At 45.2% G+C, this 13,698-nt stretch overlaps 2 protein-coding genes and 1 long non-coding RNA gene across 4 annotated transcripts; 1 reads left to right on the forward strand and 2 right to left on the reverse strand.

Moving 5' to 3' along the window:
* Positions 1 to 79: 79 nt before the first annotated feature.
* LOC124307855 (cilia- and flagella-associated protein 43-like) lies at positions 80 to 9,024 on the reverse strand. Its single transcript, XM_046770008.1, has 15 exons — positions 8,578 to 9,024; positions 8,172 to 8,511; positions 7,760 to 8,108; positions 7,419 to 7,687; positions 7,074 to 7,331; positions 6,723 to 6,994; positions 6,415 to 6,646; positions 5,918 to 6,264; positions 5,606 to 5,858; positions 5,189 to 5,544; positions 4,934 to 5,115; positions 4,251 to 4,852; positions 3,520 to 3,939; positions 3,322 to 3,426; positions 80 to 2,793 (listed from the first exon to the last, which is right to left on the reverse strand). Exons 1-15 carry the CDS (start codon positions 8,823 to 8,825, stop codon positions 2,419 to 2,421), a joined length of 4,608 nt encoding a protein of 1,535 aa, XP_046625964.1. The 5' UTR covers positions 8,826 to 9,024; the 3' UTR covers positions 80 to 2,418.
* A 3-nt stretch (positions 9,025 to 9,027) lies between these two features.
* Positions 9,028 to 9,737, reverse strand: LOC124307858 (uncharacterized). 2 transcript variants are annotated; one of them, XR_006908873.1, is made up of 3 exons: positions 9,522 to 9,737; positions 9,157 to 9,446; positions 9,028 to 9,086 (listed from the first exon to the last, which is right to left on the reverse strand). It is a non-coding gene; the product is annotated as an uncharacterized LOC124307858 (long non-coding RNA). The 2 variants fall into 2 exon arrangements; XR_006908872.1 differs by having other exon boundaries at positions 9,157 to 9,431; positions 9,522 to 9,652.
* Positions 9,738 to 10,769: 1,032 nt separating this feature from the next.
* Positions 10,770 to 13,670, forward strand: LOC124307856 (uncharacterized). The gene is made up of 4 exons (XM_046770009.1): positions 10,770 to 10,919; positions 11,759 to 12,761; positions 12,841 to 13,101; positions 13,171 to 13,670. Exons 2-4 carry the CDS (start codon positions 11,789 to 11,791, stop codon positions 13,431 to 13,433), a joined length of 1,497 nt encoding a protein of 498 aa, XP_046625965.1. The 5' UTR covers positions 10,770 to 10,919; positions 11,759 to 11,788; the 3' UTR covers positions 13,434 to 13,670.
* Positions 13,671 to 13,698: the final 28 nt, after the last annotated feature.

The raw sequence follows: 13,698 nt of genomic DNA on the forward strand, positions 1-13,698 counted from the left end.
GCGGCCACTCGCTATCTTTCCACGCGAGTACGCTTCCAGTGCCATGACACGAGTGTTTTTTTTTTTTTTTTTCTTTTTCATTTTCTTATTTCAATACGATTGTTACACAACAGTCGAACTCGAATAATCAACTTCGCTCATGCCTATGTATGTACATACACAGTATACGCACATAGCGCGATGTGTATTGGATAATAAATCGACGTTCCTAACGCTCCTGCAGTATAACAGACGCATATGTGGGTATAATATTATTTGAATACACGAGGCAGGAAGAGGCAATCCTCTGGACGCTTTACCAATTGAACCAATACACACAGGCATTTTCATTAATCCTCGCCAAATGATTCGGGACCAAAATTTCGATTCGTCCATCATTCCTGGCGCGCTTTTGTACACACGAATGCGCACTTTGGGTATAATTTGCAAAGTTTCTGGTCTCCAGGTCAATCGGTTACTCGATTATACAGCTGATTTGTAAATTTGGTATGTATTGAATTTTATCCATCTACTAATTTGTGACCTTATCTTACATCTAGCTCTTATCACCTCGTTCTTTCGCTACGAAAAAAAAAAACAGTGTGAATATAGATATACTGCAACTATTCTGTTTACCGTAAGAAAGTTATTTGCAGATTTTTTCAACCAAGAGATAAGCGAACGGAGAAATCCCGAGCGTAATGAATTGCATAAGTTTTATATTGATTTTTGACCTCGGTGCGTTCTCCGCAGTTCTATTTATTAAACGCCAGTTTTCAATTTCTTTCACCTTGCCTTTGCAATTCTGCGCTTCGACGCAGACGGAGGATGTTCGTTATACGCGACAAAGTTTTCCAGTTGGGAAATGTTGCGGTCATTTTTATTCCCACCGCGATATAGCAGAGTTTCCAAGACGCGGCCGAGGATTTCTGCTTGCACAAGTGAATCGATTTCTTTACGAATCAGCCGTCTTTTCTCGAGGCTGTGTTCGTTGTTTTTTTCCCATTTTACGCCTTGTTGCATCGACGGATATTGTAATTCGACATTGATAGATGGGCCTGAATTCAGGCAGAGGAACCCAACCCAATTAGCATTCACTATTCTGCCCGTGACTGAGCGTGCAATTCAAGTTCGACACGCCGTCGTCCCCGATTTTACCTCAATGCGCAAACTGCGCACAAATGATGCTGCGAAAATAAAGGTGCGAGTGTTTTTGTGCTGTTGAAACCCGGTCGCACGTCTGTTTGAATTACAGATACCGATCGGTCGGATGGAGAGCAGAAAAAGGAAAAACGATCTCTTACTTGATTCATCCTTCGACTATGCCCGTACGGTATATTAATTTGCTTTTGTATAGTCGATAGGAAATCAAAACAAAATAAAACATCCATATTACGTTTGGTGATAACTTCCGACTTAACGCGGGAGTTCCCCAGCTCTGATGTGTTATTTGCTGCAAAATAATAAAGAAAGAAAGAAATAAAAAATACTGCTTCACACCCGTGACACATACTCGTACGCAGTGCTTCTTAATGCATTCGGAGCTTATTCCCAACTGCGCGAACCTGTTTTAAACAGCGAGATTATTCCATCAGACTCGGTTGCCAGGCAGATATTTTAATTAACCGGAAAAAGAGAGATGGAACGAGACAGCTTGTGCGGACGGGACGGAATTTCTCGAAGATACTTGCGGGCCCATCTGATTTAAAGTAGTAGGAGTAAATTTGCACACGACTTGTCATTTTTTTTCCCTTATCTTTAACGATGTATTTTACATGCTTTGACACTACCGCTCAATGACGATGACCGACTACATTTTCACCCGATGGTCGTTAATTGAGAATTTACAATTAACCGCCATCTGGAGAGAAGAAATCACTTTCGTTTCGATTGGAAAGGACACGATTTAACGAGGAAACTGAGCTTTGGTATTACTGTTTTTAGACATCGGGAAAGGTCAGGAAGCAAAAGCCGAGTATTGCAGTCAGCTGCAATCCGCTGTCTTTGGTGAAATATCAACCTTGAGGTTTGAGCAGATCTATGACGAAATAAAGGAAAGCTATTTCAGTGTTTGGCGTTAATTTAAAAAGAAGTATCGATTGGCTGAAGACATGCGTGCATATCGAATTAGCTTGTTGATACGAAACGTGCGTTTTGAGATTACTGCAGTTTTCGGGATGTAAGTTGGCCGGTGCTGAGTTTCGCGATGTATCAAAATATGCACAAATACAGACCGTGTTAATTAATTTCCTTGTTCAATGATTTTAGCACTCTCCTTTTTCGCTCTTAGAAATAATATTTACATTATACAGTGATTTTTTCGTGATCAAGGCGAGGAAACGATTCATACGTGAAAAAAGGCTTGAATATCGATAAAGATTGTTGAACTTATATCCACGACGCGGGGTTATCAAAGGCCAAGGCGATTCATTTATCCATTTATCTATTCATACGAGCAGATCTAGTCGTACTTGTCGCGAGTTCTTTCCGACCTTCAGACTTGAATCTCAACGTAGGATAGGTCTTGAGCCTAAGGAGTTCTAATTCGGATTGCAAGACGAGGAGCTCGTTGTAGCTATCTTGCACGTCCTTAACCAATCTAGTCCTCTTCATGATAGCCTCCATTCTATCCTTTGTGAATTTATTCTCTTTGTCCATCGCTTCTTTCTTAACATGCGCAGAATCACGAGCGTTTGCCAGGCTTATCCTTTCTATCATCGCGTCCAGCCGCACGTTTTCTCTTCTCCGATACTTTATCGTCGTCCTTATCTTCTCTAGATTGTTCCTTTCAGCCTCGACCATCCTCCTATACCACTGTGGCAACAATTAAACTAATTATTCAATATCCTCTACCAGGTCCCAAGAAGAACCATTGAATAGACTGGGTGCAGTAACGATTACGTAAATCTACTACATACGACTATTTTCGCGGAAAATGAGACGGTTCTAATATTGCGTACCTGCGTAGGTTCCGCAAAGCTTGAGGAAAAATTAATAATAACGCGATGGAAATGTTGCTGTATGGCATCTAGAAGGTTGATGAGACTATTGATAGAAAAAAAGAATGAACCGTCAACGGCGATGGTTTAGACTTCTATGAATATTGCATAAAGGTATGTACATGTTATATGAACATCTGCATGTATCGTTCGCGAAGGCAATTGCAATTACAGTTTCACCGACGATGATTGTAATCACCGGCAAATTGTGTTTAAAGTGATGGGTCCGAGAGAACAATGCCACTATGGTTGGCCTCGTTTGAATACTAGGACGCAGTTTTTATCTGTGAGTAGTTCTTGACCTGGACGAAAGATCGCATTTGCCATTTCCAATTTTACCTACTTGATTCAACGATTCGATGTCTCTCTCGAATGTTATTTTCACGTCCTTATCCTTCAAGGCGTTAGTAGCGAACTTTCGCGTGTACTCTTGTATCTCCTTAGTTACCTGTCAACGGATAAAAATAAAAGTCTGTTCAAAACATTACGTTTGCTACTGCGTCGATTCCGATAACTGTTTGTAGTGACAAACAAACGTCACCTTCACGTCCTCGAGGACTTTGACCTCTGCCTTGAGATCCTCCAATGATTTACACATGTAAGCGTGTCGCCACTCCTTGCAAACAATTATTCTGCGAAAACTCATCGTTCTTTTCATAGCGGAAAGTTTCAGCCGTCCTTCTTTCATTATGGCGACGTTTACGGCGTTCACCTCTTCCGCAGGTACTAAAACCGCCTCGGCGAAGTCGCTGACTTTGCCAAGGAGAACGGGGACCTCGACCTGTCCCATCTTTAACACCAGCTGAACCTCCATGTCTTCGACAAACCTTTGCCTAGATACACGATGTTCCCTCAAGGCCTCCTTCAGCTGAACAATGCGATTTTGATTGGTAACGATCATTCTCTGATACAAAGCGACGGTTTGCTCAGCCTCGGCAAGTTCCACTGCGCAGCATTTCACCTTACGATACGAAAGGTCTTCATCAATACCGATTACCGGCATGTATATCGTAAACATCATGGTTTGCACAATGTTTCATTTTCCAATATAGCTCTCCATGAAAATGGCATAAGCATTAGTCACTCGGTCAATGAATTATTACCTCAACATTACTCAATTGTTACTAACTGACAACAGGCATGCTTATCGGAATCGTTTCTGCGACGATCGAGAAGCGTAAACCACGACAGTTATTGCGCCGTTCCAAGGAACAGATTACGGCCGTCAATACCAGTATATCTAAGAGGTGCAGTATGAAATTTCGAACTCACCCGTATCTCTGTTTCGATTTTGGTCCTTCTCAACTTGCAAAGGTAACTCCAATGGTTCCCGTCAATTTGGGGTGGCAGGTTGCTTGGCATGATGTCAAGGCGGTGCAGACCCTTCAAAAACTCGATGCTTTCGGAAGGCAAGACCTCGGGCGAGTCTCCGGTGATGACACATCTGCCAATTTCTGTGAGGAAGGTAATCGACGTACACGTGCAGGTCTTTCCCGCTTTCGGACGTTTTTTGTAGTGTCTTGCCAAGTGCTCGACAATCGGGGGCTTCAGGTCGACGAATTCACCCCGAAACTTATCGTCCATAGTCTTTTCTCGCTTACATAGTGCCTCGTATCGGTTCCTCAGGTCCGCTACTGCCACCTCCAGCGTTGCCAGCTCGTCCATTAATTCCTGACTGTATCTCGTCGCTGGTATAAGTTCGTTGTCTTTTAGATCCAGTATCTTCTCCATTCGACGCGTCTTCTCGAGGTCTCTCCATTTGGAACGAAGTAGTCGCAAGGTTTCCTGAAGAATCGCGGATTCCAGCTTTACCTTCTCAACCGAGAAGGCGTCCAGCTTTTCGTTGAACACTTTAATGCTCTCTTCAATGCTGCCTGAGTTCAATCATAAATATTACACCGTACGGAATTGCTGCTACAGAATTTAGTCTGATGGATAAATTGCAGGGCATTTACTCGTAGTCTGACGAAACTCCTCTTCAAGTAATTCTCTATACCGGTCACGTTCGATATTGAGCTTCTGAACCTTGTCCTCGTAGGCCATTATCTCTTTGACCTCCTCCTCGGTATAATGGGCAGGATCCTTCTCGAGCAAGCACAAAGGTTTCGGCACGTCCTTCTTGACGTCATCTTCCCACCTACGGAAAATAATGTGATTCAATGTAACCACGATCGATACACCGTAAATCTTAGTTGAAATAATTTACTCACTTGACTTCCAAAAGTCCGTCCATAGTCTCCATAAGAGTCTTTTCACGGAAGTCATCCGCCATCAGTTCCAGCTGGCGTTCTTCTTCCTGGAAACGCTCCATCTCCTGGATTTTCTTTTCTTCTGGTGTCATGTACGGTCTGACTGAGATCTCTTCGTCAGTGACAACAATTATGGTCTCCGGTTTCTCCGTTTGGTCCCAGACGGGGTCCGGCATAATTTCAGCTTTACAGTTCAGTCTGAACATAGTTAAAAGTTCGTTGGCGACGTGTCTCAGTTTTGATATCCTTTGAGCGATTTCAGTCATCTGTTGCTCCTTTGTGGACATCATTTCGTCGAATAGTTTGTTGAAGTGAATCTGAAAATAGGTGGAACGATAGTCGCCGATCACTCTTAACCCTTCCGAAAGAATAACCTACTTTCAGCTTGTCAATCTCTTCTCGTATAAAAACGCACTCCATCGCTCCCTGGATGTAGTTGTACGTCTGGAGCTGATTGAAATGGATGGGATCGCGTGCTACCCATCGATGTGTGGTGGTCCCCGTCATCGCGAGGGCTTCCGTTCTCCGAACGCGGTGTACCTCGTTTTCTGCATCATCACCGACTTCATTGCTCAGCTCAAACACTGAGACAGTTTTTTCTCTTTGTGCAGATCCGGATGGAGGGTCAAGGCTAAAATTATGAGCATTCAATATCGGTTCAATACCAACAGGGATCAATTTGAAGCATACTTAGATATTTCGAGGGAGAGTGTCTTCGCGTAGTGGGCCCACTTGTGCTCTTTCTCTTGGTCCCCGTTCTTCAACGCCAGTGGGTAATTGTCGACGCACGTATCGCCAAATATGGCACGAATAGACCGAGCTTGTACCATCATAGGCTTCCAGCATGTTTTCAGTACGAAAGAAACCACCCTCTCCTCCTCAAGTATCTGTTTCTCCGTCCAAACCTTCAGTTCTTCACGATCCTTAGCAGCATTCTGAATCTTAAGCTCTCTGCCTTTCTTGTCCAGATCGAACTCCAGTACGGGTAACTGTTCCTTGGGATCTGCTTTCTCGTTCGCGTCCAGCAGAGCCTTTACCTAACAAGACAGTCTTTGACGACTATTGAAACGGCGCAGTAAAAGTCAGCCAATTACCGTTGAATACACCGGTTTCTATGCGGTGACCTTTTCACCCTGGACTCACTCGGTGCGTCGTGCGTACGGTGTAATTGAAAGTAAGTACGATACCTGGGCTTTCAATTTCTCGAAGTCATTCATGATGGCGTTCCTGGCCGCAATCGACAGTCGTTTTTCCGTCCGGTCCTTGATCGCCTCCTGGCATGCGACCCAGCTTTTACCTTCGTCCTCGATATCCTCCGGTACGAATCCCCACGTCGGCTTGGAGAACATGCGTTGGGTCTCCGAGGAATCCAGCTTGACATTTGCTTTATTCAGCACTCTGGCATTTGGTTCACGATAGCTGATCAAATTCATGCATTAAAAATTGTGAATTTGGGTCAGAGGATGTCAACGGCGAATCTAGCAATGAGACGTACCTTAGTTCGGTAACCACCAAAGTTCCGTTTCGGCCGAGAGATAGGATCATTGAGCCGCAGGGTGAAGCTATGGCCATTCTCGTTCCGCCTTCTTGGCGATGATGCGGTGCGAACATCGCGATTACCTTCTCGAGGTTAACTCCATCTCTGACGATAACCAGGCCGTCATAACCGGCCGTCACCACGTGATGACGGTCTGTGTAAACCCAAGGATTTCGTAGTTGATGGCCGGAAGGCAGAGCCTGGATGAGACGAATACCTTTGAAGTCGCTCTGCCGATGATTAAGGTGAGTTATGAGATTCCGACATCGTAATTGTACGAATACAGGCACTGGTTATATATTTTCCCACCTGGATCTCCAGCCTGTGTAGTTGCCTGGATAGATAAGGAGCCCCGATGACGTCGCTGGAATGTCTCGGACCGTAATTTAGCGATTTAAATGCGTTCAGTAGCTCAACCGCGTATTTTTCTTCCGCAAAAAGATTCTCTCCAGGTTTACGGGTGTACACGATGATCATATCACCGACTGTCGCAGCGGTACTCGTTACCACAAGTACCAGAAGCCTGGCGCCTCCGTCCGCGTCTTCGTAGAGCAGAAAATCTACTGCCTACCAAAATAAGATGCATTCATTTTCGTTAGTCTATCGAAAAAGTATCGACCTGTCGCATCGTACTCGTAATTAGGATTCAGTTACCTGTTTTCGCGTCTCCAGATAGCTTTGCACGTACATCTGAGACCCCGGCTCTCCTTTGATGAGAAAAAAATCTCCGCTTCTCGAACTCGCGACTCCCAGCAGTCCGCCACAGTACGAGAATTTAACGTTGTCCAGGGGCTGCTCGTGCAGGTGAAACGACGTGAGCAGGACAGGGTCGGCCACCCTGTACAAGCTGATCAGCAAGCACTTTCCAGCATCGGTGGTCATCGCGATAATCGGTATGTCAGGGTGGGACACGACGCATAGAACTGGAATTCGGTACAATGATCGTTTAGATTTGGCGCTGACTCTGCGATACGAGTTTCAGTTCGTTACTGTACCTTGACCCTCGTCTTTCAGAGAAAGTTTTCCCGTGCAAATACCAGTCGCTGGCTCGAAGGCATTCAACTGCCCGAATTTGTCAAACGACGTGATCATCTGGGCTCCAGGGTAAGCCCATGCGATAACCAGGTAGCCGGATCCATGGCTGTACTTCAGGTCGAGGACCGGAGCTTTGCTGTAATCATCGAGTGGTATTTCCCAAAAGTCACCGCGCTCGCCATAGAAGATAACGCTATTCCTTTGCCAGTGCACTGTCGCCTTGGTGGGATGTGAAGGAGCCCTGAGTTCCCATCGCGACTCCCAAACCACGTCGCTTTGCCGGTGTTCTGATGATGATCTTCTGTAAAACTGTAACTTGGACTTATAGTTCTAGGTCACGTGAGGCAGACCTGTGAAATGTTTGCTTCTCACCCGTATTCGGGAGTTCGCGTTGACCACGAGAATCCCTCCTTGAACTGCCACAACCATCGGTGTTTTCCGACCGGCAACGTGCGCCGGCGTCAAATCGCTTCGGATGATCATATTGCGTCTCCTTCCATCGCTCGTCATCAGCCAAACGCTTCCCAACGTGTCGCTGACCAGCAAATTTCCGTCCAATGTCCAGCTGACAGAGACAATCCTCTCGTCGACCTGTTTGATCTCCGTTGGTAGAAGCGACGCTATTCTTGAACAGACGCTGATCTCGTGGACCACCAATCGCCCCGACGTTGAGCCAAGTTGGACTATAGTGTAGGGCGCCATCGACGAGCATCTGGAATCAAGTCCAGATATCAGATGTGTATACCATAATGAACCCGTCAAGCACAATGCAACTCACTTGATGAGCTGCTTTGGGTCTGAGACACTCGTGCTCCTCACGGCCATCTTTTCGCCAGTTCTCCACTGCCAGAGGATGATATCGAACTGAGGAAAGGACGAGAGAGTGACGAGGTATTCCGTGCCTGAAAATGCACTCGACAGAAATCCGTTCGGAGCGCCGTCGCTGCAGGTGGAAATTTTGTCTAGATTCGGGTATGCGAAGATCAAAACTCTGGGATTCGGATGTCTCTCTGCTATCGCGAACATTGAGACCACCTGTTGAATAGGAAAATTGATAGCCTTTGCGAATAGAAGAAGAAGAATGCATGCTGCGTTCACTCTTGTTCACTGTATACCGGATGCCCTGCCAGACATGAAACCCCGTCACTTTTTCCAGCATTTTCAAATTTCTCAACGTAGTTTTCACCCGTGTTCAGGTTGTAGAAACTGACGTAAGCTCCCCACGCTGAACCGATCACGTCTTTACCAATCAACACAAGCTCCTCTATGTCTCCGAACTTGATCCATCTGAAAACGAAGATCGTAGTTTTGATTGTTTGTGACTTTAGCGAGGTGATACTGTGTTCGTCATTCATACCTTGTTTCCGTCTTTGCGTACTCCATTTTTGTTTACTCGTTCATTCCGACCGGTGCTGACTTGGATCTGTTCTAAGTAAGTTTTCCACTGGTTGCATTTGCACTGGTGATGAAAATGTAAGAATTCTTATTCGGAATGTAACAGCAGGCTTTGGATACGCATTGTTAAGTCTAGGAATCGTTGGTATCAGCGTTACTCGTTGCTTAGCAACGCAACCCTCACAGACTGATACGAGACTACACAACGTGGTAGACCATTGCATTATTTCCGTTTGTCTAGAAGAAGTGAATCTATTAAACTCGACCTTCATCAGAAACTGGATCTAGTAAATTTAGACGTAGTGGTTGTTAGTCAAACTATAGTACCTGTAATAACCAAAAGAACGCGTGGGTTTCAGGCTTAATTGTGGCTTGCCTTTCTTCACCACAGTCGTTCAAATCACAACCAATTGTGATAATGAGAGTATTTATGACGTAAACCCGACTCCATCTTTACACATGTCTGGTCCGTAAGGATTTCCGGTTTGAGTCACTGTTGCGCAAATTGCAGAAAGTGACATGCGAGAATAACGCGTTTTGTTGCGATTGAACATATTCTTGTTTTCGCAAATCAGGAAACCCCTTTTGTCATAAGCCATTTGAAAGGCGAAAGAGCTTCATCACTGAGAGAGTTAACGGCCGGATATCGACTGAAGTGAAAACAATTCGATGTCTCTTAAACGGGCCGTTGTGAGTCGATGGTTAATTAATGGGAACGTGATTGGCAGTGGTAAGTCGGCCAGTGGGCCTGCCAAACGGGGACTTAAGCTTCGGGATGGAAACGGGGAACGCGATAAAACAGCAGGCGGGGGGGACAGGGGTCCGTTACAAACAGCGTCGCCCCTACATAATAATTGCAGTTCCTCACCTACGGCGTCATTCAAAGCTTACGATTATCCCGTTGAATATACCAGTTCGCAGCCGGTTCCGCATTCCTTCAAAGAAAATTCCCCCAGGATTCGATCCCGAGAGGCAAAAGCTTTCAGTACTTTTTTTTCCTTTTTTCACAAGGAACGAGATCCACGCCGATAATTAACGAGAAAGATCTTTTTTCTAAACAAATATTTTCAATACCGGTAGCCTGAATCTTCAGGATCACTGTCTCAAGACTTGGGCTTGAAACTTACCGTGTAAAAACATCTGATGCGTTGTGTTTCTTGGATAAGGATTTTTTTAATTGTGTTATTTGAATACAAAACCGAGAAACACGTTTCTCAGCATTTCCATGGGAAATTATTCTTAGCCAGTCGCTGAATGAAGCGAATGTTTAGCAAGTGACGAAGTGCGTTGTAGAGGTGAGTTTGCATATTGCAGAAAACTCTAACAGTTGGCTGTACGAGTGTATAATAGAATGCAGGGAAAGGAGAAAGAAAGATTGAGTAGAGTAAAAATAACTTCTTTTCAGATACTTGACTATACTCGTCACTGATTTCCCGGGCCGTGCGAGGTATTGCCGTTTGTGCATGCATGCATGGTGGTGGAACAGTAACCCAGTAAACCCATAGTTTATTATACGAACGCGACGCCCCTCCAAAGTCTGTCGCATATATAGACGATCTTGCCGTAACATTTTTTATTTCTTCAAGGTTTATCGAGTGTAGTGACGATGATTCGACTTCTGTAACTTTCTCGTGACCCAACCAGGAATCATCCGTCAATCAGTCTGTGCTTTGTGATCGAATAGTAATTGTGCATCCCACGGTTTATCTGCAGTGTGCATTATATGTGAGTGGTCCGAGATTGGTAAAAAAAAAAAAAATTGCGATTCTCTGCTGTAAGTTTTTATGCGAGTACAAACTATCGGTAATTTTTTTCTCCAAGCACCGATCTCGCAGTGACTTTTTAACATCTCTAAGATTCCGAAAAGCTTAGAATGATATAACGTGACATGAGTATAGAAATCAAATTCTATTTTCATTGTTGACTTGACTATGAATTTATTACATCTTTCTCGGTAGAACAAAATCATGCAAAGTGTATAATAAATGAGCTGCGCGATATTTTCACGGAAGTGATAAAATATATGAATTTTAAACACTCGTAGAAACGGCATCATTTGCATTTTTTATTCAAGTATCATTCCGGTTACTCTCAAGGGATGTAGCGGGTACCACTGCACTATTTGCATATAATGTAACAACGTACTGTGGGAATAATCCGTAAAAATACGGCTCTTGAATTTAAACATGGAAAATTAAATGTTATGAGAACGTACATATATGTACCCCTAAATGTATAACGATACTCGAGATATTTTTACTAACATACTTTAATGTACCTGACAATGATTATGCCTGATAAGGGTAGTGACCGCTATACACTTTGTATGCAGAGAAAGGATTGTCGCGAGTGGCTTTGGTATTCAGAGGAAGGAGTGAGGCCATCTCGTAACGAATTCTGGGCACGCGTTTATTCCCCCTCTTAGCTCCCCGTTCTCCGGGCCAATTGTTTCTCCCATGAAGCCAAAAGAATTCACCGATTTTCACACTGCGATTGAAATTCATGCATCAATTACCGAATACGAGAGAAAACCGACGAACTGTAACTTGTTTGTAATTTTTCAGCCGAATTGGGGAATTCCGTATCGATTTAACATGACGAAAAAACAACAAGGATTACGACTGGCAATTTTAGCCGCGACGCTCTTGGCGACTGTCGTAAATACGACGGGATCTTCAGAAGCGTCCAATTCCAGTCTGCCAACGAACCACAAGCCAAGTGCTTTCGTCGTGCAAGAAAGCTTTAAGCCAAGCGTGAACAACACATTGTTGAAAATGGAGGCAAGAATAAACGTCGAGGACGGTCTAGACCTTACGCAATTCGAAGCAAAGGAGAGCTTGCGGAAGCCGTTGACTGTCTCGTTGCCGGTGAAAACCGGCGTCTCGTATGTAACGGCGGTCTCAGAGCCACGAATATCGTCTCTCGCGGAGCCGCAGCGAGAGGGCGAAGTATTCGAGGAATCAAAATACTCGGGCCCCGTTTCCCCAGCTATCCCAGAGGACAGGGGACTCCGTGCGGCGAACATTGCCGGAAAGGACAGCTACCTTGACGCCCTCGCACATTCCCGGACCAGCAAGGATGACAAGGAGGGTGTCGTGCCGGTGAACGGCCTCAGAATCAACGGGCCCAAAATCTTCCGCAGAGACTACAGCGAAGGCCCCGTTTACCGTCCCGAATCCGATCGCTACGGCGCTCCTCCGAAGAACCAAGGCCCCGTTTACGGTCCCCCCGATTTTGAAGATCCCACCGAGCCCGCTCCGATCCAGCCGACGTTCTTCCCGACCCCCAGCAACTCCTTCTCGCTACCGGAACACTCCTTCGACAGCTTCGACCCCTCTACTGGATACGGAAGCCCTTCACCCCCCCGCGGAAAGCCGCAGACGTTATATGGGGCCCCTCAACCATCTTACGGAGCCCCTCAACCATCCTACGGAGTCCCGCAAGCTCCGCAGAACAGTTATGGGCCCCCTTCGGCCAGCTATGGCCCACCACCACCACAGAACGTCTATGGTCCACCAAGCATCGGTTATCAGCCGGTTCAGGGTCCTCAGCAAGGTGAGGCCAGAGGTACATGATCCGAACTGTTATGGTTGGGACGTTGCTTTGGTATTTCGTGAAAGTAATGGAAGGTTCTTATTGATTTCAGGCTACGGTCCTCCGGCCCCGACTTACGGGGCACCCTATGCTTTGCCGGGAATGCCGAGTCTGCCCTCGATTCCAATGATAGACTTCACCTGGCCCTTTGCGCTGAAGCTGAACGCTTTCACTCTGGCAAAGATAATATTGAAGCTCGTGATATTCAAGCTCATCGTTAAATTCATTGCTATCATTTGCTTACTGCTGTTTATACCGAAGTTGGAAACCAGCAAGAAGGACGATAAGCAGGAAGACGACTATGAGGGTCGCGGTATGCCGTCTTGTATACTTGTATTTAGCTCTACGTTCTTCACTAACAGTGTCGTCACTTGTACTGAAGATGATTCAACTTTTCCCCCTTTAGCTGACGGAGCTATGGATCGTCTCAATTTCCTCACTGCTATGGTGATGGGCTCCATCGACAAGCAGTACGAAGAAAATGAAAAAAAGGATTGCACATCCTTCACGTGTCGATTTAGGAGAGCGCTTACTTCCGGCGAATCTTGGGCCGATTATCTCCGGCTCTTCAATAGCTACGCAGTCGAGGAGGTGCGGAAAGTCGAAGAAAAAGAACGGGCTCGGCACGAAACGAAGAAGTCGTGACGGAGTGGTCAGTTCTCGAAATTAGGACGAAAAAGGCTTCACAACTAGCGCCATGACTGTAGAATAGTAACTTATTTATTTATTTATTTATTTATTTATAATGTATCAAATATTTTAGGAATGAAGTTACTTAATTGAAAGAATAATTCTCGAGTGATTCAACGGTCCTCAAACTGCCCCACATTTTCTCATTACCACCTACACGCATTCCAACCTTAATCAAATTACCGAAACTACGGTTACCGCTCCGCTTCGCCACAAATGA

The sequence above is a fragment of the Neodiprion virginianus genome, chromosome 6, assembly GCF_021901495.1.
Source record: "Neodiprion virginianus isolate iyNeoVirg1 chromosome 6, iyNeoVirg1.1, whole genome shotgun sequence".
Lineage (NCBI taxonomy): Eukaryota > Metazoa > Arthropoda > Insecta > Hymenoptera > Diprionidae > Neodiprion > Neodiprion virginianus.